This window comes from Ictidomys tridecemlineatus, chromosome 3 (assembly GCF_052094955.1).
Source record: "Ictidomys tridecemlineatus isolate mIctTri1 chromosome 3, mIctTri1.hap1, whole genome shotgun sequence".
Classification (NCBI taxonomy): domain Eukaryota; kingdom Metazoa; phylum Chordata; class Mammalia; order Rodentia; family Sciuridae; genus Ictidomys; species Ictidomys tridecemlineatus.
The window spans coordinates 126774227-126801742 of record NC_135479.1 but is presented as its reverse complement, the minus strand read 5'-3'; the positions used below and the strand labels follow the sequence as shown (position 1 = coordinate 126801742).

The window sequence follows — 27516 nt, the reverse complement described above, 5'->3', positions numbered from 1 at the left end:
GGGTTGCCTCCCAGCACTTTTGAGGTGAGGCTTCACAAAACCCCCTGAGACTCTTCTTTAGGGCAGTTATTCAACCCTGGAGTCCCCTTATGCCAGAAGCACAGTGAGGATGAGGAAATGACCATTTTGCTGAAAGATGGTACAATGCCTTATGATAGAAGTTAGAGATGGGGTGGAAGTGTCCCTGAGACAGGCACTGCCTGCTACATCCTGCTATTGGCAGAGGGATCATCCTCCTCCCTCAAAGGGGCTCAAATCCTACCCTTTCCCTCCCCAAGGCTGCTCCAGCAGGGAGTTTGTCTCCACGGAAACCTTTGAAGGTGGTGAAGGTGGCGGAGATATGGACAAGGAGAGCAGTGTGCTGAGTGTAATTATTTCCTTCTTGCATCTTTTCTTATCTCCCTCATTTCTATTCATGGGCTGCTCCTGCCCCTTCTCCCTCTCCTCTATTCCCTCTCTTCCTCATTTTTCATAATTGTCCCATCAAGACCAGGTCTAATCAGGAAGCCTAGATCACTGGACCTTCAACGTGTCTCTGCACCCTCCCAGCCCTGCATGTCTCCACATCACTGTCCCTGGCAATGTGCTGGTTTGGGGTCAGGAGGGGCTGCAGCTGGGCATCCCAAAGGCCCAGGTGGGAGAACTGGGGTGGGAGAGGCTCAATGGGCCTTGCCGGGGCGGAGCACTGCCCCCACTGCTGACTCTGAAGTGTGTCCCTGTTCCCACCCTTACAGCTCTCAGGACTTTTCCAGTCTGAGGACAGTTATGAAACCTGTTCCCCCAAAACGGTTTCCCTGGAGAAAGGAGAAAGCACCGAGGGAAGAACAGAAGAACGTGATGAGAAGAAAGCGTGAGTGTGAAAGTTGGAGGAAAGTAAGCCGATCTGTTGCCAGGGCTTCTCTGACTTTCTTCTTGGCATTTCAGGGCATCGAGCAGCACAGAGGGGAGCGCTGGGGTGTCCCCTGGCCTGCCCGTTCCTGCGTGGGAGACGTCGGGTGCCCAGGCGCAGGCAGTACGGGCGATCGCAGCAAGCCCGAGACCCTCCTCCACGGAGAACTGACCCTCGTCGCAGGCTCCCTTCGCCAGTGCCGTCTGCATCCCGGGGAGGGACTGTCGTGATGCGGACGAACGCCGCGCGCTCCTTCAGCAGAAAGCAGCCTGCGGGCCTCGGCGCCCCGGGTCTGTAGCGGGGGGGAGGGGAGCCCAAGGCGAAGCGCCCCAAGGGTCCCAGCTCAGGGGCCCGGGAACTGTGTGTGGCTGCACGCGCCTCCACGGGCGCAGGGAGCCCACAGCTTACGCCGCCAGGACTCACCAAGGGCTGCTCAATTTTTGGCGATTTTGATCTTTGGGGCTGAATAAGTCTTTGCTGTGGGGGCTGTTCTGTGGGCTGTGGGATGTTTAGCAGCATCCCGGGCCTCTAGAAGCTACAGGTCAGTAACACGCCCCTACACCCTCCCATCCCCAAATTGGGACAATCAAAGATTCCTTCAGATATTGCAAGATTTCTCGGGAATGGGAGTGGAATTAGAGCCTTGGAGCCTGAGCGTGAACGCAGGCCGAGGATGAGCACCTGGTAGCTGCTGCGCCTCCCCATCCCCCAAGAGAACGTGTGTGTGTGTGTGTGTGTGTGTGTGTGTGTGTGTGTGTGTGTGTGTGTGTGTGTTATGTGTGTTCATTCCAAGGTTGTTCAGTTTCAAAGAGGGTTGGTTCCAAGTTTACTTCTGAAGTATTTACGACAGATGTATTAGTTTTTTAATACAGGTTATTTATTTTCAATTATTTTTTAGTCTCATTGGTAACATTTCATTCATTTTTAGCTTTTTAGTTACTTAATTTTATACTTGTAGTTACCTGTGAATAATCATTTATTTTACTTTCAAGATTTTTTAAATTATTCATTTTCAGTTATATTTTATTTTTATTAATAGTTATTTTGTTTTGAGTTGTAGGTTTTAAATTAATTAGCTTATAATTATCTATTTTCATTGCCTGTATTTACAATGTTTAGTATCTGAGTTGCTTTCTATTTTTAGTTATTGGAATTTTGAATTATTTATTTTCACAGTCAATTGACCAACAGAAAATCATTGAGAGCTTTTGAATTACTGTAGTCATTTATTTTCAGAGTGCAATGCTCTTATCACTGTAGGACTTTTTCTGAGTTATTTAGTTTTCCAGGGTTTCTTCAGTTTTTTTTTTTTTTTGAGCTGTTTATTTTTACATTCACTTATTTTTTATTTATTGTGAGTTATTTCATTTTTAAAACTTTATTTTCAAAATTATTTAAATTTTAAACATATCAAATTTTTTCAAAGTTTTTAATATATTTAGTTTTTAAATTATTTCCAGAGCAACTTATTCTCAGTCATTTTTTTTTCATTTATGCCTTCACCACTTAAATTTTTGTCTTTTTTCTTTCTTAATTCATTCAGATTTATTTTCCAAGTTATTTAGGTTTAAAATTTAGTGTACCAGTTCAATTAAGAAATGTTATATTAGTTATTTTAACAGAGAAAATATAATATAAAGAATTGTTAACCAGCTGTTGGAGATTTAAAACGTAAGAAGAAGTGATACTGAGATATCATGGAAACTGAGAGCTGAGAGAACAAAGGTCAGAGGTTGGAATTATCAAAATCCAGGAGTGTAGAGGTGACCCCATGGCTAGGGCTTGTCCCCTGAGGAGCAGTTGCTGCTCAAGATACAGATGGCTCAAGAACTTGGGAGCTAGATGCAGAACTCTGAGAAGCAGATGCTGATGTCTCTAAAATGGCACGATGGGCTAGTTATGGGATTTTTAAGGAAAATATCCAACTGGATCACTGGTGCTGCTGAAGCATGCTGTGGCTCTCTGGGTAGAGATGCTGCTAGGGGGAGACAGGCAGGATGCTGAAGAGGCACATCCCCTTCCCCTCCTCCAGTCTCCAAAGCAGAGAGTAGAAGGGTGGGCTGGAAGCTGGGAAGTCCAGTGTACAACCAGCAATCTTAGCTTTGCAGTTACTAAGTTTTAGAGTACTTTTGAATTTAGTTTGTTTTGGAAATGTTAGGGATGATTTGGTTTTAAGTTTTCCCTAGACATGGGATCTAGCTGAGTCTCCGGTCCCCTGACTGTTTCTGGAATGGAGTGAGCTAATGAGAGCAGCCTCTCCTGTGAGTCTCAAGGAAACCACTTTAGATATCAAAAAAAAAAAAAAAAAATCATGTGTCTCACTTTATTCATAAGGAAGCCCTTTAGGTGGCCAAAAAAGTAGAGACTAAGGGACAAGCTATAAGGGAGAGGCTCATCCCTCTTTGAAACTTTTCAGAAAGTGAAACTATGTTGTGAGTCTACCTTCTCCCACCCGCCTTTCCTAACAATAAAGTATCTTTCTTGATAATGTGTGTTTCAATTTTGTAGACTATTTACACAATAAAGGTTCTTCCCAAACCCATAATCTTATAATCTTAGATTCTTTTATCGGCATCATTTTCAAACCACATTGTTTCATCTTGACCATAAAAATATATAATATGTTATTCAATTGATTCAACACCTGCTCTCAGAATACTTCTGTCCTAAGGGAAATTCAAGAACCAAGTGAGCCCAGGGAAATGTAAAGATGAGTGAGAAATCATCCATCAAGTGGGGAAGACAAATGTAGAAACAGATAATCACAATCACAGTGTGACAGATAGTCTGGGAGCACCAACACTGTCACGGACTCTTCTGATGTGGTTAGGGAAGGGGTGATAATCTGAGCTAGGTCTAAAGGAGCCAAAGCTTTCTTTAGGTAGAGAAGGAGGAGGAGACCTTGGGCTGAGGGAATAGCACATGCTCAGGCACAGAGGCATATAGGAGCCCTGCATGGAAGGGATGACAAGTTGCTAAGGGCCCCTGGGCCACAAGAGTCAGAAAGGCTCTGAACATTAGGGCTGGCCCTGGCACTCAGCAGATCCTGCCTCCTATCATCCTCACTGCTCACCAAGAGAGAGTGGGAAGCAACTTCAGGAGTCCAGTGCTCTTCCTGCTCTTCCTGATCCCATCACAGTTACATTCCTGGGAATCTTCCCTCCTTACTGGCTTTAGTGTTTTCCCACCCCCATTTTCACTTGTCCATTAGTGGTGAGTCCCTTCCTCCTTCACCTCCTCATCCCAGTTTCTTACACATCTGTAGGGAAAGAAGAAGGTTGAGACCAGCCACCTGTGAGGTGGTGAGGATGTCAGTTGCAGAGGAGGTGAGGAAAAAGGGGACAAAGGAAACCTGCTGTGGAAATCTGTAAGGGTAGGGCAGACTCTGGGCATGACCACTCATGACTTCCTCCAGCTGCTTTAGACAACTGCAACCATAGAAAGGTAGAAAGGCTGCAGGGATGTGGTTCTCAAAGGGGGAACCTATTTAAATCCAACCTAGCTTGTGAATCTTATTAATTCAACAGTGTTGTAGCTCCGTGGTAGGGCACTTGCCTAGTATTTGTGAGGCTCTGGGTTCAATTATCAGCACTACACATAAATAAATAAATAGATAGATAGATAGATAGATAGATAGATAGATAGATATAAATAAAGGACCATCAACAACTAAAAAACATATTTTAAAAAAAATGAGTATTGAAAGCACAGAGTCCTTTACTATGTGAACAACAGTAAACATGACTACCAAGTCAGAAGAAAATGTAGTCCCGCCTAATGGATGATGGTGTATTTTCAAACTTCTTATAAAACATATCTATACATTCAGTCTCAAATGCATGAGTATGTAATCACAGCAGACTTCTCTGCTTATCTTGTCTATCATGATACACCCAATTCTCTATGAGAATATGGCAGAACTTCAACTACTTTTGTATCTTATCTGAACACAAGAATCTTCAGGATGCTGATCATTTGCCTCAGGAAACACCACTTAGATGGTCTCAGACATGTTTGATCATTGAATAGCCAGCTGCTCACTACAGAAACTCAGCCCAAGGCATGTTCAGTACTTTGGGCCTGAGTCCATGCCTGCCATACGAAAATGTCCACACTTGATGGTGCTGGCAGGGGACAAGTGCCCTATCTTCCCAGAAGGAGTCTCTCTGCAGATATTATGCCACAGAAAAGTGACTAGAGGAGACTTTCTAGTACCAGGAATTGCTGGATGTCCTCAAGTGCTGCCCCCAGTGCCCCAGGACTGTCCACTCTGATCTTCTACTCCAGCCTCCTTGTCAAAGCCCAGGCTGCTGCCTCTGTTGGGCTCCAGGAATCACAGAGCTCATGGTAGGCTGCAGGGGACACAGAAATAGGGGAATATTCCTTGTGAAGCCATCTCTGGTATCAATAGATCTCCAGTGGACACTACAATCTCTACTGGGGGCCTGGCCACACTGTTCACTCAGGAAGTAGTTGTGAACTTTTAGGCTTATTAAAAACAGGGTGGTAATGCAAAATAATAATAATAATGCTCATATAAAAAAATAAATAAGAATTTAAAAAAACAGGGTGGAGAAACAAAGGGTATGTTTTCCGTGAATTAAATATGTGTTCTCTTCCCATTTGAGTAAATGGAAAGGAATCCAAAACCACCAGATGAAACCCCTCAGGCCTCTTTTAGAGTTGTTCAAATCCCCCATGCCTTTAAAATGTGGCCCACTAGAGGGACTTGGATTTCAATGTGTTGCCAAGGGTTGAGAATGCTGTGGCCACAGATTATAATGGCCTGGCTGAAGCAGCTAAATCCATAAAATCTAGAGGGGTTCTGAGTCTGTACTAAATACCAGCCATACATTATGCAATGTTAGAGCTAGAAAGTCAAAGATCCTCTATCCCAGCATTGCTACAGTATATTTTACAGAATATGCAGAAGTATTCAATGAGTTAATCCATTTTCTGCTAGGCAGAAAAAAAAGTTTTTAATAATCTATTCCTCTCTTGGTAGATGTCAATTAATAGATTCAAGAATCTAAAAGCTCTTACAGGAAGGAAGACTATACACTTTTCCCAAACTTATTTGATCATGGAACCCCTTTTTTGTGAAATATAATATCCCATGTATATTAGTGAGGAGAAAGGCTAAACTTATAACAAAGAGATACAATAAGATATGATGACTTAAAAGAATATTTTCTGAGAAAGACTTGGGGGGATTCCACCAGTATGTGGAGAGAGAGAGGACAATCAACAGGAAGACCTAAAGCTAGAGTGGAGCAGACACTGAGAAAACATTTGAGCAAACAAATGCACACACACACCAAACATATCACTTGAAGTGCACCCAGTGTACTTGGGGTAACCATAGCAACAACAAGCCCAAGGATCTATACAAAAGAAGACTAAGAGAAATAGTAATTATAAGAGTTAAGACTAAAAGCTCCCCCCTCCTTATTTCTTTTATCTTTAAAAAAAGATAATGACTACTTAGCTTAAAATTTATGACAATGTTACAGTTTCTGATTTATGACCAATTATAATGGACGAGAACAACAGAACAAAGACAGGAGGGAAGAAATTGAAATACTTTATTGTAAGTCCCTTATGTGTACAGCAGCACAATAACACTTGAAGGTTCACTGTGATATTATAAATTCTGTAAACCTTAAAGCAAACATGATGGAGTCACACAAATAAGCCAACAAGTGAGATAAAATAGAATTTAATAAACATATCCAAGAGCTGATAATGAAAGAGGAAATGTGAAACTAAGAACAGAAAAGTAGAAACTACTTACCAAGATAGTAAACATTCTCGGATCAATAATGAAGTAGCCTAAACATCTCAATTAAAAAAGAATGATTTGGCCAGGTGTGGTGGTGAAATTCCTGGCTGGAGAGACTGAGGCAGGAAGATCACAAGTTCAAAGCTAGCCTCAGCAAAAGCGAAGTGCTAAGCAACTCAGTGAGACTCTGTCTTCAAATAAAATACAAAATAGGGCTGAGGATGTGACTCAGTGGTACAGCACCCCTGAGTTCAATCTCCAGTACCAAAAAAACAAAAGAGAATGATTGTCAAACTGGATATTAAAAACAAGATAAAAAAGCCATTCTAAGTATAAAGTTATAAATAGATTAAAAGCAAAAGGATAGAAAAAGTTATACCATGCTAATGCTAACCAGAAGAAAGCCAAAACGACTATGTTAACATAAAACAGTCTCAGAATAAAGATATGTTAAAAAAAAAAAAAGTCATTTCAAAATGACACAATGACCATCCCACCAAGAAGACCTAATAATGTTGGCTGTTTGTGTGTCAATAATAGAGCCCCAGGACAAATAAATCAAAAACAGAATTGCAAGGAGAAATAGAAAAACACAATTATATTCAACTATTTCGGTTCCTGTCTTGCAAAAATTGATAAAACAAGTAGAAAATCAGTGAGAATACAAATTATACTATTGACCAATTTAACCTAATGAACATCAACAGAACACTGGGTTCAATAATAGATTGGACATGTCCTTCCCAAGTGCACTCGAAACGTTTTACAAGACATCCCGTTGTGATAGGATGAGCTGTGTCCTTCCCTTTCACTACCAAATGCATTTGCGGAAACCTTAACCTCAGTACCCCAGAATGTGATTGTATTTGGAGATAGGGTCTTTAAGAGGTGATCAGGGTGGACATTAATTCAATATGACTGATATCATTATAAGCAGAGGAGATTAGGGCATAGGCATGCACAGAGAAATGACCACAGAAGACACAGAGGAGAGAGCCCTTAAAGGAATGAACCCTACTAATACCTTAATTTCAGTTATCTCTGTTATCTAAGCCCCCTAGCCTATGGTACTTTTGTTCTGGCACTTCTCACAAAAAACATGGTCAGAAAAATGTGTCTCCATAAATTTGTAAAACTTAAATCCTGTATTTCCAACCATGAAATTAAATTAGAAATCAGTAAAGACCTTGAAAATTCCCAGAATTGTTTGGAAATGAACCTACTCTATTTTAAATAACTGTGAGCTGAAAATATCAGAAAGAAAATAAGGAAGTATTTCTAACTAAATAAAAATGGAAAGATATCAGAATTTGTGGGATCCAGATATAGAAGTAATTTGAGGGGAATTAATAGCAGTACACATTTATAAGAGAAGAAGAAAAATCGCAAACCAGTGACCTCAACTTCCATCTTCAAAAACAATTAAAAGAAAAACAAACAAAATGCAAATTAAGTAGAAGAAAGAAAATAATAAAGACCAAATGGAAATCAATTAAATAGAAAACAGAAGAACAATAACAAAACTATATTTTGATTCTTGGAAAACATGAATAAGATTGATAGACATCTAGTTAGACTGATCAGAGAAAAAAAGAGAAAATGCAAATGATCAATATTAGTAATAAAAGAGGTGACCTCACTACATATGCTACAAATATAAGACTAATCAAGGAATATGATAGTTTTTTGCTAATAAAACAACACTTAGTTAAAAGAAAAAATTATTTCTTTAAATTTTTTTATTATTAGTTGTTCAAAACATTACAAAGAAGAAAAAATTCTTTAAAATAATAAATCACTTGATATTGTGATAAGAAACACATATTTTCTTTTCTTTTTTTTAAAGAAAGAGTGAGACAGGAGAGAGAGAGAGAGAGAGAGAGAGAGAGAGAGAGAGAGAGAGAATTTTTAATATTTATTTATTTATTTATTTTAGTTCTCGGCGGACACAACATCCTTGTTGGTATGTGGTGCTGAGGATCGAACCCGGGCCGCACGCATGCCAGGCGAGCGCACTACCGCTTGAGCCACATCCCCAGCCCAAGAAACACATATTTTCTGTCCTCGGTTCCTCACAGATCTCCTAAATCCCTGTTAATAGGGTTGCTAGGAGAAATTTTATTCTAGTACTTGGTCTTTGATCCCAGTTCCTGACAGAGCTCCTAAAACTTTTGTATTCGTTTCTTACAAAAGGAGAACAATTTTCAGAATTTGAAATATGCCTTCACAGGTCCCTGCAATCCAGCAAATATTTTGTCTGTTAATGGACAGTGGGGATAGTCTACAACCTGGCTTCAACCACTTCTGAAACTCCAACTGTGACATTTCATCTTTAATCAAAGGCAGGAGCCCTGAAGAAACAGGCCAAAACTCTGATCCTCTGAGTGCCTGCTCAGGAGCCTGGTTCTAGACATCCTCCAAGAAATATCAGCTGAACTAATATTTCAAAGCCACCCAGCCCTTACCAAGTGTCAGGCCAACACTTGCTCCCAAATGCACCTGCCTATTTCGAAGCCTCCAGGGAAGAAAGACTAAACTCCTGTCTGGCTTCTTCAATCTCTCCAATGTGGCACCATCTTGATCTCTTGATCCTATTCTCCACTGCTCCCCAGCACCCTCCAGTACCTTCCAGTCAAACCTGTCACCACTCCTGAGATTTTCCCCCTGTTGATCAGCAGAAGACAAGACATAGGCCATTAGTAAATTCTTAATCTGTTGTGTGATGTTGGGTGGTTTAGTTACCATATTAGTAAAACAGAGATTTTAAAAATTTACCATGTAGAGTTGCCTTATGCATTACAGAGTGTCAGACACATAAAAAGAATTCCTTATATAGATTTTTTTATTTTCATTATTATTACTGCTATTCTCCAATTATTCAGATCCCCTATGACCTCAAAGCTCCTCAAAGGTCCAAACATCATAAAGTCATCTCTGGCTATTTCATTCTTTATCTAGTATGGCTCTAGAAAACAATTGGTCAGTCACACTGTGGCCACTGTATATTAGTAAATGTTGTTTCTCGACTAGGCAGTATGCAGTTGGAAAGCTGATAGCGTATCCTAGTCTAGAACACCTCTTAAAATCCTAGCTTAAAGAGCTAGCTTCTCAATCCTGGATGAGTAGCCCAGCTTCTTCGTTTAATTACCTTGACCTCTCTGTGCTCAGCTTCCCCATCTGAAATATGGGAAGGCAATTATAAAAACTGCCCACACCCAGTAACCATGAGGCTTAAATGGAATAAGGAGAGTACCTGGCACACAACATCTACTAAATTATTGTCTGTGGAATGAATTGACTAGAAGATCAGAAAGCAGGTAGTTGCTAACATTAGGCATGTTTTACCATAAAAATTCCATTTTGGAACACACTGTAAGCTTTGGTAAGTTTGCTTGATTCCGGTATTTAGGACAAAATAGTAAGATAATTGTAGCTAAAATTGTTTTTCAGAAAATGATCTGAGACTGTGCTAAAAGCCATAGACCCACTCATGGGGTGGGTGGGGGGGTACCCTAATACACGGCCTACACTTATTCCTCACTCAGACTCACAGCCTTGAGACAGACCATCACTGTTTTGTCTAATTACCAGAGGGAGGAGAAAAACTGGAAAAAAGTTGCCTTTCAAAGACATTGCGTATTTTCTGTGTTCCAGGAATTCAGGGTTTGTAAAAACCACTTGGGTGTAGGCATTACTATTCCAATCATAGCCGAGGTCAAAGAGGTTGCCCAAGGTCATTCCAAGTTCCTATACCCCAAGATCCCAAAGTGAGGCCTCCCTGGGCATCAAAATGAGCTGCTCAGACGCACAGGAGCAGAGCACTCCGCCCTGGTATTGTAAGTGTCCCTCTCAGCCTTGATTCGTGACTGGTTTTCTCTCAACTGGTAATGATCTCAGGATTTACAGAAATGTACCCAAGCCATCAGAGAAAGAGAACACCCAAGTTGTCAGAGACCCTCCACCTCCTACGGAGAAAAGATCCTAATGCCCTTCACCTTGGCCGGCCCCCTCCCACATCCCCACCCACGTCCCCACCCCTCACCAAAGCTCCAGGCAGAGAGGAAGGCGCCTGCTCTCCCACAAAGGGCACTTGTGGTTTCCCTTCTTGCGCAGCATACGATTTGGGCGGGTCTTTCAGATCCTTCTCATAACGTAAGTGACTTTAGTTTCTCTGCCACAAGTGAATGTGGGGCAAGGAGCTGAAACTTCCTAGGCCTTCCAGGGACTTGCCCTGGAATTAGCCCTGTGCCAACGGTTCAGACATCCCAGCTGTGCCCAGCGGAGCCCAGAGCCGCGGAGCCTTCGCACCCCGGGTTCGCCCTCACTGGCCAGCCATGCCCCGGCAACTCTCTGCAGTGGTGGTGCTCTCCGTGTCCCTGGCTGGTGAGTGACACACACCACTTTCCGTGGTGGCCTTTGTCATATCTGATTTTTTAAACCTAAATTCATTCTGATGCCCCTAACCAAGCAGAGACAGGTCAGACTGTAGATATGGCTTCTGCCTGTAGGTGTTTAGATCAAGGACGTCTCCAACCTTCAGTTTTTCCAAGGGTTTTCACAATTTGGACGTGTTGTCTGGGCATTAGACAGAGTAGGCATCAACTCCAGAGCACAGCGACTCTATTTGACTTGCACATGGGTTGTGGGCACCTTATCAAGGGCATCCATAGAAATCAACTAGATTCAGGAGAGGGAGAATTGAGCCACAGCTCAGAAATGGGGCTCTCATTTTGTTATCTGTTTAAAGAAGTTATCTTTTCCTTTTCCTGTTTTTCTTAAATAACAGTGCTATGTTTATATTATATAAACAGTGAACTGTCAAGATGCATCTCATGTGGTCTGACAATTGCTCTGCTTAAGAAAGGTGTAAACTCAGTGTCAAAGATTTTTTTAAAAAATATAGTACCACTGGGGCTGGAACTGTAGCTCAGTAGTAGAGCGCTTGCCTAGCATATGTGAGGCACTGGGTTCCATCCTCAGCACCACATAAAAATAAATAAAGGCATTATGTCCATGTACACCTAAAAAGCAAATTAAATGTATATAAAAATATATATACTAAATATATAAATATTATAAATATATAAATATATATATACTGTCATTGCACTTTGGCTCAGAGAGGCCAAATGGGATGATAAACGTATAATTATTATTTGATGTCCTGAGTCCCTGCTTTCACCAAAGCACCTTCTTCCAGGACTTGGAGTACTCTTGGGTGCTGTGGTTCTGTTGCTGTTATCAAATTTGCCTGTCAATTCCCAATTTTCCACCTAGAACCACTGAACGTAGCATGTGAGAGAACTAGCTCTGTCCACACTGCCCTGTTAGCATGCTCAAGTGCAAGACACAGTGGTCCCTGGTGCCCCATGAATATTATGAATATCTTGAAACTGTGCGAGGGTCATGTCAGCTCCTCTGATGCAGGCTGTTTTCCTTTGTGCCATGCTTTGAGAATTATGCTTTCGTGTTCTTTGGGATACAGAAAAAAATAACTTGGGCTGGGGTGTAGCTGAGTGGTACTTAGCACCGGTGAGGCCTTAGGTTCCATCCCCAGTACCATGGACAGAAAGGAAGGAAGGAAGGAAGGAAGGAAGGAAGGAAGGAAGGAAGGAAGGAAGGAAGGAAGGAAGGAAGGAAGGAAGGAGTAAAAGAAAAAAATGATCACTACAGGCTAATACAAAAACAAACACACTCTACCTGGTCCCTGTAATGACACGTGTGAGCGCGAACTGAATGACTGACAGACGCAGGCACACAGTGAGTGTGGCCAAGTGCCAGCTATGCAAGTGAGGGCAAATGCCCTTTCCTTTCTGAGCTGTAATTCTCAGTGTGAAGGGGTGAAAGAAGTGTGAGGATCTTCCTCAGGGGTGAGCCATGAGCCACATCTGGCCATGAGGCAGATCAGTGCCCCAGGATTCAACCCTTACCAGCAGGGAGGCCTTGTTTCTATAAACAGACCTTTCAGCTGTTTAGTTTCCTCACTGAAAAGTGGGGAAAATAGTGTCTTCTCCCAGGAGTGCTGGGAGGACAACATGAGAGCAAGTCAGTAAAACAATTGTGAAAGTGCTTTGCTTGACTGGGTCAGTCCCCTTCCTGTATTTTTCTCTCATGTCCCTCTCTCCAGTCATCTTTGCAACCCCCTTCTCCCAGCACAGGGCTTATGGGCACAGAGTGATCACTACTTCATGGTACTTTCTGTAGGCCAGCATTGTTGTGAGCTCTTTAAACCTTATAACAGGGTCTCACTAGGTTGTAAGTACTGGCAACATCTCCATTTTGCTACTCAGAAAACATAAGCACAAAATGATTTAAAATTTTGCTAATGGTCACAAAGCACAGATTTGAGCTTTGAACCAGAGCCATGCTCATAGCAGAAAAACTAAGGGCTCCATATGTGCATCTACTTTCCTATATTAATTCATCTAGTTTCATTAAGAACTCTGAAAAGTAGATGTTGTTCTCTTCCCCACCTTACAGATAAGGATCCTAAGATAGGGGTAGGCTAAGTAATTGTTCATGGACTCCCTGTTAGTAAGTGGCAGCCCATGGAGATTGCCGTCCATGAAGTCTGGCTTTGGGATTCATGCCCTGAACTACCGCACTACCCAACCGTATGTGCAGAGGCTCAAGAGACAAGAGATACTTGTTGCTGGGCATGGTGGCACACACCTGTAATCCCAGAGGCTTAGGAGATGAGACAGGAGGATCACAAGTTCAAAGTCAGCCTCAGCAACCTAGCGAGACCCTGTTCAAAATAAAAAATAAAAAGATCTGAGGATGTGGCTAAGTGATTAAGCCCCTCTGGGTTTAATCCATCCCTGGTACCAAAAAAAAAAAAAACAAACTAGTTGAATTGGAGATTAGCTAAACTATTAGACATCTTGCTAGGAAAGATATAGCTCCTAGGTAAACCAGATGAGTAATCTTTATCTAAGACTTTTGTTTCCTGGCCTCAAATTCCTGCTTCAGAAAACGAGAAGATTTAAATTAGTATCTGTTAAGTTTAGGTTCACCTGTATAAAACCAACAAGCCCAAAATGACAATGGATGAAACAGATAGATTATTGTTTGTAACTCTCTCCTGTGAAAACAAATCAGAGGAATTCAGATCTGTTCTAGCATAGGGGCTCATCTTCAGGTACCCACCATCTTGTGTGACTTTCACCTTCAAGGTCTCCTGGTGGTTCTGGATGTCTGCAGACATCCAGTTACAGGGTTGTTGAAAGGAAAAAAGATGTGCAACAGAGAGGCAGGCCACCCAGGTGACTGAGCTCCCTTCAACCAGCCTTCCTGGAAGGCCCACATAACCCTGTTGCTTCTATTGCCTTGGCTAACACTTGATCATGTCCCCACTCAAGAAGGGAGAGTTGGATGAAGGGCTCTTTACTCCAGGAAACAAGTGTGGAGATTAAACTCAGCATTCTGTTCCTAAGGAACAGAAGAAGACAAGATTTTGAAGTAGTCAGCCAGCAGTCTCCAACCTTCTGTTCTAGGGCATGACCGTCCCTGCTATAGCTGCCCCAGGAAGTACCAAGCAAGGTGCTGGGGTCAGGTGCTAAAATCTGGTTCCCTGCTCCTGCACTTGGGGTCAGGACTCCAATTACCCCCCCACACACACTCTGCTCCTCAGAGGCCTGCAGACAAAATGTGTCCTCCAAGGCCTGTTCCTGCTGACTATCCCTGTTTCCCCAGGCTCTCTTCCTGTCCTCCCAATATCCCAGGCCTCCAAGCCTCACGGCACAGCACATCTCCTCTTCCTGTCTGGAGTACCTTCTATCTCGACTGCCCAAAGAATTTCTCCTTGATGAGATGCTCCACCCTATACTCCCCTGGCCCCCTGGGACTGTTTCAATAATAACACTTATCACACTGAGGAGTATAAATGAAATCGTGCATCTGCCTCACAAGGCTTTGAGCCTCCAAGAACAAAGACCCAGCCCCTGTGCTGGGCATGGAGCCTACCTTCAGAGGAGGGCTCTACATACCTGTTTAGTTGAGTGTGGCAGGAAACCAACCAAAGTCTGTCTGGAAAGGACCTGTGGGAGGGGGGGAACTAAAGAAGTGGTCATCCTGAGCCCCTGTGTGGCCACTGACTTTCCCAGGGACTGGGCAATGACTCAGCTCTCAGCTCTTTCTGCTGGTTGTAGGGGAACTAAAACCTTCTCACACCTCTTCCTGTTAACAGTCTCTTAGAAGAGTCAGAGCAATGGATCTAGGCCCTGGGGCATTCTTTTGCTGAGCCTCTTGAATCCTGGACAGCAAATTCTGGGGTGGGAGTGGAGGTGGGGGTTGGCAAATTAGCATGTGAACTCCAATGCTATGTTCTTTTGAGTAGAGGGAGGGTCAAGACAGATTCTGAGCTATGCCCTGCCTTCCATCCTGTTCCCTGCCCTCTTTTTGGGCAGACAGAGCAGTGACCTTGACCTTTACTAAATCTCTAGGGGGTGAGGTTCCCATCTGAAAAGTATGCCCACTTTCAAAGACCTGAGGACTTCCTAGAGGCCCTACCTCCTGAAGTTTTCACCACCATTTCAACATGTGAACTTTTGAAGGTTTCACCAAGAACCACCATTATGAGAAGCTGGTAAATTAGGGTCACTGCAAAGGACCTCTCTCCTGTGATTTTGTCTCTGCATTCCCCAGTCTTCCCAGCCACACACTATACCTTCACACTTCCCCAAATCCAAATACAGGCTTTGATTCAGATGTATAAGAACTTGAGTCTCACCTCCAACATTGACAAGTTGTACGATTACAATCAAGTTGATGAAATTTTGTAACCCAAGTTTCTGCTTTTGAAAAATGGATAAAGATAGTTTCTACCAGAGGATTTTTAAGAAGAGTTCATTAAAAAAAACAAAAACAAAACAAAACAAAAAAAAAAAAAACCTTTGATCTGAGGCCTACAAGTAGTAAATGTCCTGTAATTTGGTAATTTATTGTTATTTATTAATAGGAAGAAAGTAACCACTTAGAAATGTATTGAATGGAAAGAGATAAAAAGGTGTTTATGGATCATTTTTATTAGATATGATTATTAGGACTTTATAAATACCAATGTAGAACCTTCTCCTTTCCCTTTCCACATGCTTTCCTAAGTCTCAGTCCAACATCTGGAAACAATGGCTCCAATGAGGGTCTGAATAAATACAATGAAACCACAGAATTGGAGGACAGAACTCTCTCCCTCTGTACCTGATCAGACTCCCAAGGACATTTTTTTTTTAAAACCTGAGATTAAACCCAGGAGCACTTAACCACATGAGCCACATCCCCATTCCCACCTCTCCACACTCTTTTTTTTAGAGAAAGGAACTCTAAGTTGCTCAGGGTCTCCCTAAGTTGCTGAGTCTGGCTTTGAACCTGCAATCCTCCTGTCTCAGCCTCACAAGTTTCTGGGACTACAGGTGTGCACCACCACACCTGGTTCCCAAGGTCATTTTGTGCCATTTGAGCCTGTGTTTTGCATACTTTTCTGGATTGTTATATGCCTAGAGAAAGCAAAGATAGAACTGCTCTAGTTGAAAGAAAGCCAGAGCTCTTTCATGCTGAAAGACACCCCCAGAAAGAACTGTGACTACAGTAGACACCATGTATGTTCTCAGTAGTCTTGAAGCTTTCACTAAAACCAACTCACTTGAGCCTTATGATAGCCCTAGACCTCTAAGGCTATCATTCTCATTTATCCACTGGGTCATTTATTCATTCAGCTCAGATTTACTGAACAATTTCTACACACAGGCACTGGTGGTGAAATTATACACATAAATTCCCACCTTTAGTGACTTTTAGTCTAGTAAGACATGCGCAAAAATTAATAAACCAATAAATACATGTTTTTTCAGGGCTGAACTTCTGCTGGTACCCACTGGCCAGGCAGATCCCTAGTCTTAATTCCAATACCATCTGTGGAAATAATTACAAATTGTAATTCGTACAGTGAAAACAATGAATATAATGTTGAGATGGAGAATCATGGGGGTTGGGACCATAGGATAGGGAATGCTGTCTGAGGAGCTGACATGAAGGACAGGCCTCCTAAAGAGTCAGAGCAATCACACCTTATTTTTCCTTTTTGGCTGAGAAAGACTGGGCCATACAAAAGTTTAAGAAAAAACGACAGGAATTGGTTTATATTTAGAAAACTTATGATTGGCAAGATAAAAGATGAAGGGGATTATATTGTGAAGAAATGAGTCTCCCATCATTAGGGGAAATTAAGCACAGATCAGACGAACATAGAGCAAAGATTCATAGGTTTAATTCATGCATCAGATTAGAGTTTGGACTCCATGACATTTAAATTCCCTTTCAAACCTGGGATTATTTGATTCTATGAGAACTAAAAAACTCTGGGCCGGGGTTGTGGCTCAGTGGTAGAACACTTGTCCAGCATGTGAGAGGCACTGGGTTCAATCCTCAGCACTGCATATAAATAAAATAAAGATTCATCAATGTCTAAAAAAATTTTTTTAAAAACCCTCTGTATATTTTATTACCAATAGACATGCTGCCGGGTTCCATCAGAACATCACAGCAGCAGGAGCACTATTTGATGTCAACTGTCTGGTTTTACATTTAAAGGTGGGAAATGAAGAGGCGTACACACCTAGAGCTCTAGCTGAGTGTGATCACTTTAGGGTGCATGAGTGCCACATCCTGTGTAAACAAAGAGGTTTCTTGCAGAGGAATGTCAGAGCTTGTAAATTTCCCTAAAATCTAAAAACATGTACATTGTCTTTTTTCTTAAAAACCAACATGGAAGAGGAAACTTGTAAGCAATTGATGTTTTGACACTCTTGTTTCCTAATTTGCAGTTATTTTACATGATGGTCCTCCAATAAGAGCAACAGCATTTCCAGAAAGCAGACACCATCTTCAGCCCACGGAAGTAGCAACAGGACAGATCACAGCAAAGCTAACTCACCAAGGGCCTCACAAAGCAGTGGCAGCAAGATCAATGGAGGGTCACATCACATCTCCAACAGCTGTCAAAACCTCCAACTCTGAGAACCCCAGAAACACAACGATGAAAACTCTCCCTGCTACCCCAGTAACAATAAAAAGTAACCCTTCCGCCAGCCCAGTGACCTTCACCCTGGCCACACCCAACAAGTCACACCCAGTTACCAAAGCCACCATTGGCCCCACCTTGACTCCTTCAGAGTCACCCATCACACCACCAGCCCCTACAGCTGGAACCAGTACATCTGCTGTCAGCCATACAACTAGGAAGACCATCCAACCCAGTGAACAGACCACTCTCCCCAAAACTTTGTCTACAATACCTCACAAAAGCACAACCAGTCCAAAGCCTAGTCCACTCACCCATGCCCCGGGAACATCCCCAGGGTCACACAATGTCACCCAAACAATCCCACCTGCCACCATAGTTCCTGGGCCCACCCTTGTACCTCAGCCATCACCAGCCAAGACCGGAGTTTACCAAGTTCTAAATGGAAGCAGGCTCTGTATCAAAGCAGAGATGGGGATACAGCTGATTGTTCAAGAAAAGGAGTCGGTAAGTTGGGGACATAAGATTATAATGCCACCTTTAAAATCTGTGAGGGGAATTTGCCTTGCTAGGAATGCACAATCCCCTGCATCTGGTCCTTAAATGAAATATATAACCATGAGCTCATTTTTCTCCAAGGTGCTCCTTTAAAAGGCAAATATGTTTTAGAGAACATACAAAAATAGAGAGAAGGCTGGGGTTGTGGCTCAGTGTTAGAGAACTCGCCTAACATGTGTGAGGCCCTGGGTTCAATCCTCAGCACCACATAAAAAATAAATTAAATAAAATAAAGGTATCATGTCCATCTATAACTAAAAAATAAATGTTTTTAAAAAATAGAGAGGAAGGCACACAATGAGAACTTCAATATGCATACTCTGACTTCTAGCTAACTCGGCATTGTAGGGAGTGGTAAGTGGGGTGCTGGCCACACCCCTCTGCCTGACTTTCCCTCAGCCTCTTACCAGAGACATGAGACATTTGAATCAGACACTCTCCACAGTTCTGGCCACCATGATATTAATATGAAAATCCAGATTAACAAAAAGATTGGGTCCAGCGTGGTGATATACGCCTGTAATCCCAGTGGCTCTGGATGGTTTAGGAAGGAGGATTAGGATTATGGGTTCAAAGCCAGCCTCAGCAAAAGCAAGGCACTAAGCAACTCAGTGAGACCCTGTCTCTAAATAAAATACAAAAAGGACTGGGGATGTGGCTCAGTGGTCAAGTGCCCCAGAGTCCAATCCCTGGTACCACCTCCCCCCAAAAAAGAATGGAGGGGCTGGAACTCAGTGATAAAGTGCTTACTTCGCATGTGTGAGGCACTGGGTTTGATCCTCAGCATCACATAAAAATAAATAAAGATACTGTGTGTTCATCTACAAATAGATATTTTTTAAAAAAAGAATGGAGAGAAGGGTTAGAATTAATTGATGTATAAAGAAATCAGAGAATGATTCTTTTGTACAGTTAAGTAAATTCACAGTATTCTTAATTTATGGACTTAACTGTTTTATAACTGTAGATTTTTTTAAATATCTGATCATTCAGCAAAATTATTTAGCATCTACTCTCTATATAGAAATCTTTATAAGATGAGTTATAACAATTTGTTTTTTGTTAAATACATTATGGTCATTTAAACCAACCCTGCATGTACAGAATTCAGATTTTTTTTCAAAGAAAGAATTTTTGGTTTAGCATATTAAAATAAATTATCATTGCTACAAAAATAAAGAAAGAAATCAACATAAAATAAAACCTTCCTTTTTTCATAGTATTTATAATTTCAAAGAAAACTTTCACACCCAGATTTTCATTTGAAAACAGGAGTACCCCAGAACACAGATCCTTCATCTTTCAACTTGCTTAATTGAACAAATTTAAATTCCACAAGTTTATCAAGAATATTTCCACCACAAGCCACCTGTCAGGGAGCTCCTGTCACAGGTAAATACCTTCTTGAATAAAGCTTTGGAGCATGAGTTTGGAAGAGAGAGGATGTCCTCCATCTGAGGTCTTCCCAGTTCTCAAGTGAATGCCCTCTTAGTTCACTTACTAGTCTGTGCTTCCACTCCCTTGCTCGAATTTTCTTCTCGCTCTCATTAAGCTGATCTTCCTTATTCGGTTTAGGCTTTTTCACCTCAGAGATACTTCAACATCGACCCCAACACAACCCAAGCCTCTGGGAACTGTGGGACCCGAAATTCCAGCCTTTTCTTGAATTTCAAGGGCGGATCTGTGAATTTCACATTTACCAAGGTAAGGAGTGGAGTCCTTCTCACCAGCTGGCCTCAGTGTGGCTTTGCTTGTCACCCTACCCCTAGCCCTACCCCGGGGTACTGGTGATGCAATGCTTCACCTCTGTCCAAGACTCGGCAGAAACAGACCTCAGAGCCTTTTGAGATCTTTGCTGATAAGAACGAGGAGTGTGGGGATGGAGAGGAGGGAAGTGTCGACATTGTATGTTTGCTTTCATCCCCCTTCAGCCTCCTCTGTGCAGGCCAAGACAGACTTTAATGCCTCTCAGGGGAGGCTTGGCTTTTGGGGAACCTAGCCTCCAGTGCCCCTTGCAAACCACCAAAGGAGGAAGTTGTACACACGAGGAGATCTAGAAAAATTCCCAGTGAACCCCAGATTCAACAGGATTATCCTACATCCAAAACCAAATGTCACAATGGGTTCTTTCCAACCACAGAAGGTAAAATTACAGGATTTAACCAGGTCCTGGGTTTTCCAGACCATATTCAGGAAGGGGTAGAATACAGCATAGAGTGGACAGGGCATGGGTGCTGAGGTCAAGAGAGGCAGCTGCCAATTTGACTCTGTCACATGCTCTTCTGACACTGGGCAGGTACTTTAACCTGACCAAGCTTTTATTTTATTATTTGAAAAAAAAAATGGGGGGAAGGAATTAGTGATCTATCAAGTGCATGCCCAGCTCACAGTAAGTGGCAGATGATTGATAGCCATCAGCTGTCACAGCAGTGACTTAATTAGGCAAATGTCCTGGGAACCAGAAAATCTTATCATCCTACTCTCCAGGGAGAGATTTTCCCCAAGGTCTCTTTCAAATAGGCCAAGTAAGAGCTCAGCTCAGGCCAGGTGGGGCCTGCTTCCTCATCTGTAAAATGGCAATAATTAGACCCACCTGATAAAACCCTTTTAAAGATTGTAAGTGATATATGTAAATTGTCTAGCACAGAGCTTGGCACATAAGAATTGTCAAATGACAAAATGATAAGAAATCTAGTTTAAAGATCTGAATGACCTCTCATTTATGACTAGATTGGCCAACACCTCATTCTATCAGAGAGAATGAGGGTTCTGGTGAGCTGAGCAGAGGAGATTAACTTTATGGACAGAAGAATAGGGAGGAAAGCAGAAAGAGAACAACATGCCAATCAGTTATTTCAAAGTTACTTTTCTTATAAAGGTTAAAGCAGAGGGGACTTCCTCCTTGTGCCACCCAAAATTAGCTTGTGTGAGGATTTGGCTACTATCTCTTTCTCTCTATCTGGATTTCTGGGAAGATCAGATAAACAACTTGGTGTTGGCTTGGTGGCCTGAAACTTCAGCATGAGTAACTCCATTGTGGTTGGGTCTGTTGAACCTGGAGCAGGAGCTCAGTCCAAACCAGTAGCCTCCTAAAAATTTAATTTAATACCCTTATTTTGTTCAATAAAGGATGATTTGTTGATTTATTGTTGCTCTTGTTATTAACTTAATCTCCAGGGCTCTATTCTCCTGTTGTATACTTTTCTGAGCAAGGCAGACCTGCTTTGGAGAAGTCAGGGATTTCTTTTTGGTACCAAATGCTAAAGATATAGTTCTTCATCCCAGAAGACCACTTAAAGCAGAATTAATGGTCCATCTCTGGGCAACTGAAATTAAACTTTAGAGGTGTCAGGAATTTCTTTAAGACTCACCTTGAAAAAATGGTAGGGGCTGCAAACATAAGCATTTATGCTCCAGTACAGGATTCACTTCCACCTGAACCACTGCTCAGAACAATGTGTGAAGGAATAATTGCTGAGGGGAAGGTACCCAAAACCTCCAACACTTGTCGGTGCCTCATTATGGCTGCTGCCACCAGGCCTGAGGGGGAATTGCCAATCAAAGTTTCCTTGGCTGCCTTTCAACCTCTCTTTTTGTCAAGTCCCTCTGTCTCCTGATGCTCTGACCCTGCCTTTCCAAGGCCTTCAGGCTGGACTCTGGTTAACCAAACTCCACCAGAGTGTAGAATCCCTGCCTTTCTGAAAATCCTCTGTGCTCCAAATTTTCTCTCCCTGCAGAGTATGGGCAGGAAATGAGGGCCCAGATGAAGCTAAAAGCACCAACAGGCCTCCTTCCTCCCTGCCTCACCCATCTTTTGGAAGACACTCTCCATCTGTGGCCCCAAGGTGTTGCACTAATTGCTTTGCCGGAATCTCACTAGCCAGCTCACCTTAGTTACTCTATCCCCAGCATAGATTCCCAGGCAGTTGATTTGGTTTCAGCACAGGAGGAAGCAAAGAAGCTTCAAGAAGGTAAAATTTGGGCTGGGGTTGTGGCTTAGTGGTAGAGCACCTGCCTAGCATGTGTGGAGCACTGGGTTCAATTCTCAGTACTACATATAAGTAAATAAAATAAAGGTCTATTGACAACTAAAAAAAAAAAATGAAGAAGAAGAAGAAGGTAAAACTTCCTACCAGCCTGGGAAGTTTCTGCATTTGTTTAAGAATTTGTTTAAGCCAAACAGGAACTCCAAGTTCAAGATTGTAGTAGCTAAGCATAAAATTCAATGAATGAAGCAAGCTAATAAAAACATTTTCCCCCTTGAAACAGGTAGTCTCATGTTTTTAACTTTTCAAATGTTTTAATTAGAGACAAGAAAGATATAATTTTCCCCTTCAATCTAATAAGAAAAATGTGAAGGTAAGCATGCAATGACAAGTGACAATAGACCATGCCTCAATAATGAGGAGACACATGGGAGAAAGAAGAAAATGTCCACGTCCCCAGAGGGAGCCGCCACTCCTCAGCTCCAATCACAGTGCCAATCGCAGGATCCAGCCATTGGGGAACCTTGATCCAGGAAGGCCAGGTGTCCATTCTGAGTGACTTCCTACTGTGCCAGTTGTTAAATATTTGACACACACTTCTTTCAAATGGTAACAAGAGGCCAGTGTTTCCAGCTCTTCTGATTGTTCAAGAAAAGGCAGAAATTCAGATCTTTAGGTAAAAATTATTTGTTTAAGTGTTGGTAACACGTTTAAAATATTTGAACACATGCTGGCCAAACAAAACAAGCTAGATTTATGTTATGGACCCTGATGCTGTAACTTCTGCCCTAATAAATGTATTTATTTATATGAAATACAAGGCAAGAAAGCCTTCCAAATTTTTCCAAAAGAAAAATGGGCTCTACAGTTCAATCTGTCTCTTTCCAAATGTTGCTGCTTTCTGAATTTACATTTCTCAACAGCAGCAGTGTTAACATTTGGGGCCAGATAGATTATCGTCTTGGGGACTGTCCTGTGCTTTGTCGGAGGTTTAGTAGCATCCCCGGTCTCTACTCAGGAGGTGTCAGGAATAGAACTTGACACTTAAAATGTGTCCAAGTATTTCCAAATGTCTCCTACGAGGCAAAATCACCCTTGATTGAGAACCACTGCTCTAGAGAAAAGGAGGACCTTAGAGAATGACTTTATGTTTCATTATATTATAGTAGACGTTACGAGAACCAAGTTGTAGGATACTTATGAGCAGGCCTAATGCATTGACCAATTCATCAGTTAGAATTTACTGAATATCCACTTTGTCCTATTGGAGAGAAAATGTAATTTTTTTCTCAAACCTCATAAATCTGTTCCCATAAGTTGGAGACAAAAGATAGACTAATGAGAGGAAAACAAGGCCGTTTATTAATGTGTGCTGTGCACATTGCTCAGGAGAAACCTCCAGGAAAGATAACTCAAAGCCATGGCTTAGAACTCTGGCTTATATAACATCTTCAACAAAGAACAATAAATTTTGGAGATGTGACAAGACAAAAGAAAGCCATTTTAGGCTTCCACAGTTAGGAAACTGTGGGAAGGTGAATATATGGGGAAACCACTGGGAGATAAAGGCTAGTTAGTAAGATTGATTTTGTAGATTGTTCTGATGTGGTACCCAGCTGATGGGGGTCTCCAGTAGGTTTCAGTGACTCACTTTTGTCCTTCCTGGTAAATAGAGAAGAGAGTGATATCTTTAAAAGTTTCTGTCTTGTCTTTAGGGACCTGGGGGAAGGCAGAGAATTCTTCTGCACCGCTTCTTCTTAACTGTCTTTAGCTCAAGGGACCCTACACAGTGGGGACCCATGGTCCAGTGAACAATGAACCAGGTATAAGGGAGAATATACAAGAAATACAGGCTCTAGTTCCAGGTTTCAAATTATGTCTAATAATTTGCAAATTTTTTAATTGAAATACTACTAGTGACAACAACATAAAGAAAATCTACTTTCTGAGGTGCCACCTAACCTTATCATTCTTCAATTAGACCTCTCATTTGCTCTGTGACCATGAACAGATTGTTAGCTATTCCGCACCTCTTTTCCTCTTCTCTAAGAGTGGGTGGATAAGAAAAAACAAATTTTGAAATGTTCTAAATTTAACTACAAGCGCTATAGTTGCTCAAGCCAAACCCCCCTCCACCCCCTGCCAAGAAACGCTCATTTCACAATCCTGAATGTCTATTAAAACCTTCACTCAAATCCCATCCCCATCTTCTAAGAGCCACCTCATTCTGCTTTCAGCTCCAGCTAATCCAGACCCAACCATCACTGTGCCTTATGGACTGTGCTATCCCCAAGCTTTCCCTGTTTCACATTGTCCTGCCCTCTTTATCTATAGCCAAGATAGGTTCAAGGTCAACAGCTTGTGCTTTTCTTCTCCAATTTTTTTAAGTTGAAGATGGACACAATACCTTTATTTTATTTATTTATATGTGATATATGTGGTGCTGAGGATCAAACCCAGTGCCTCATATGAGTAAGGCAAGTGTTTTAGCAATGAGCCACAACCCCAGCCCTCCAATTTTTTTGTTACGAATATGTTTGTAGCTCTAGGTTCAGTGGGCACTGCTTCTATCTTAAGCCCTACTGCTGGAATTTGTGCGAGCTTATCCCTAGATCTGGATACATCTGTAACAGTTAATAAACCCTTTATTCCAGAGACCCCCTTGGTCTCAAGAGTTTTATGATAATCTCTGGGAACTGTGGGTCCCAGGGTGAATCAGGATTTAGTTTGAGGACCATAGTGGAGGTGGGCCAGGCTCACATATGTGAACCACTGGCCCACAGTGGGTCAGGAAAGATGGATTTCCCTCTGTTTCACTTTTTAGAGAACTGAAAACCTTTTCCTGTCAATGTCCCATTTGATTAGGGTATTATACCAAAAGTTCAGATCTTTTAGGGTCAAGATAAACATACCTCCTCTCCCTCTTTCCCACAACTTCCTTCCTGCCCAGATAAGTTTGTTTTAAAACACCATCCTGTGCCTTGTAGAGATATACAGTCAGCGCTGTGTATCTGCAGGTTCCATTTCTATGAATTTAATCAAGAGCTCATGAAAATATTCTGAAGAAGATTTTCCTCTGTGCTAAACATGTAAAGACTTCTTTTTTTTCTCATTATTCCCTTAAAAACAATGTAGTTTAACAACTATTTGCATAGCTTTTAAATTGCAGTAGATATTGTAAGCAATTTAGAGATGATTTCAAGTATAAGGGAGGTTGTGCAAATATTCTGTGAATATTGCACCATTTTATATAAAGGACTTGAGCATCCTTTGAGATTTTGGTGTCTAAGAGGGATTCTGGAACCAACCCTTCATGGGTATAGAAGGGAGAGTGTATTTTTCTACATTCAACATTATGCATTTCTCACCTACTTTGACTGGGGAGCTTCAGGCCTCTAGCCCTGGATCCAGGACATGGGGAAATCAATCACCATGTGGAAAGGGGGAATGGGCCAAGCAGTACACTGGCCAGCCCAGGTCTTGGAATCAATGCTAATGATCTATCTGGCGTTTTCTTCAGAGCCTTTGAGGTGTGTTTGGGGTCCTCCTGACTCATGAGCTGGGCTCCTGATAACTTAACAGTGTTCAAATATTAATACCCTCAGAACTTTCCAAGTATGCCATGCCATTTCATGCCCTGCTTTCCTATATGTTCTGCCTAGAATGACCCTTGTACCCTCAGCACCTTTTAATTTTTAATTATTTTTTTTATTTTTTATTTTATTTTAATTAATTATAATTAATTAATTTTGAATTTTTTATTTATTTTCATTTATTAAAATTTATTAATTTTGAATTTTGTTAATTTTGAATTCATCCTGTAAGATGGCCTGGTGATCATCAGCCTGTAAAGATGAGAATTTCTCCTCTTTGTTCCAAGTCTCCACGTCTTTTTCCCCAACCTTCATTAATACATTTGTCCATGTTGCCGTCTTGAAGACAAAGCCTATGGCTGGTTCACATTTCTCTCTAGGGTCCAACACTGACTTTATACATAGTATCTCTTTAGCAAATGTTTGATGAACAAATGAATGAATAAAGGAGTGAATCTAAATTGTGCAGAGCACACTAGGCCAAATTGCCACAAAAGTAGATCAGGAGAAACATCCTCTTGGGCTTCCTTTTCCTCTGCCTAGAACAAAGGTTTTTTGTTTGTTTGTTTGTTTTTTGTCACTATGATGCTGAGCAAAAAAAAGTCTTAATTAATGTTGAAGATAAAAATCCACACCCTGAGTATCTGCGACTATGTGCCTCCCACAGCACCTTTTATAAAAGGTTCTCAACAGAAGAACCTCAAGGCATGCTGGTCATTGGCATGCTGGCTTCCTAGAAAGACCTGAAGGGCTGATTTGTATTGGAATCCTGGGTCTTGCTGTAGAAACCAGTTTGCTAAGGAAGATATTAAGGTTCCTTGAGGAATTAGGATCTCTTTGATGAGATATTCAGAGAGCTCTTTCAGACACCAGTAGTGAGAAGCATGGTGTCAGCACCCCATTGGCTGAGTATGGAGGTGAGGCTTTTATAGGTGGTCCATTCAAATAACACCAGTTAAAATGTAAGTGAAGACTCTGTTCTAAGTTTCTTACATGGAGCTAAAATGCTGCATGCACCTATCAGTTAACGCCCATTCAGCCAATACCCATGGTTAAAAAAGAGAGTTTTCACTTCATCTTCAAGAGTCTAGCAAGTAGATATATTTGTCACTTTCTAACCCATACCCCAAGAGAGAAAAACATCTGGTGGGAAATAATGCCACATATTCTCTCTCCTCAGAGAAATGAAATGCTAAATGTCATTTCCCCAGGGTTTGGGTTAAATCTGACACCTGGGGGATATTACTCAGTGATAGAATGCTTGCCTAGCATGTGCAAGGCCCTGGGTTCAATCCACAACTCCAACAACAACAAAAAGAAATAGCTCCCAAACCCCAGACTTCCTCCCCATTCACCCACCCCCATCCCACAGAGCAGAAGTTAGCTTTTTTTCTTCAATTAACAGAGCTAAATTGAGCTCACTTGCTTGTCCCCCCACCATGTGTGAGTGTGTGTGTGTGTGTGTGTGTGTGTGTGTGTGTGTGTGTGTGTGTGTTTGCCATTAGAGCTGAGCTCTGGGAAATAGATAAAAATTATCATTTGATCTCAATGGAAAAAGTTTACTTGGGAAGGGGCAGTCTAATTTATTATCAGCATTATAAATAACATCAATTAAAATATACGTGAAGGTTCTGCATTAAGTTTCTTCCATGGTTTTCTTCCTTTAATCCTCATATCAACCTAAGAAAGAA

The 27516-nt window shown here is 41.7% G+C and overlaps 2 protein-coding genes across 10 annotated transcripts in view; both read left to right on the top strand.

Moving 5' to 3' along the window:
* Positions 1-3434, top strand: part of Mcf2l2 (MCF.2 cell line derived transforming sequence-like 2) — a 224364-nt gene extending 220930 nt beyond the window's left edge. For 3 of the 8 annotated variants that reach the window (XM_021729793.3, XM_078043732.1, XM_078043733.1), the window contains exons 28-30: positions 279-367; positions 735-850; positions 925-3434. In XM_021729793.3, the coding sequence (XP_021585468.2) occupies positions 279-367; positions 735-850; positions 925-1060 (341 nt within the window). In that variant the 3' untranslated portion in view covers positions 1061-3434. Of the gene's footprint in view, positions 1-278; positions 368-734 lie in introns of all 8 variants that reach the window. The other 5 variants (XR_013436674.1, XM_078043735.1, XM_078043738.1 and 2 more) reach the window with 5 other exon arrangements.
* Positions 3435-10787: 7353 nt separating this feature from the next.
* The window catches only part of Lamp3 (lysosomal associated membrane protein 3), a 37208-nt gene continuing 20479 nt past the window's right edge, over positions 10788-27516 (top strand). For both annotated transcript variants that reach the window (XM_078043731.1, XM_078043730.1), the window contains exons 1-3: positions 10788-11054; positions 17492-18195; positions 19822-19950. In XM_078043731.1, the coding sequence (XP_077899857.1) occupies positions 11006-11054; positions 17492-18195; positions 19822-19950 (882 nt within the window). In that variant the 5' untranslated portion in view covers positions 10788-11005. The remainder of the gene's footprint in view (positions 11055-17491; positions 18196-19821; positions 19951-27516) is intronic.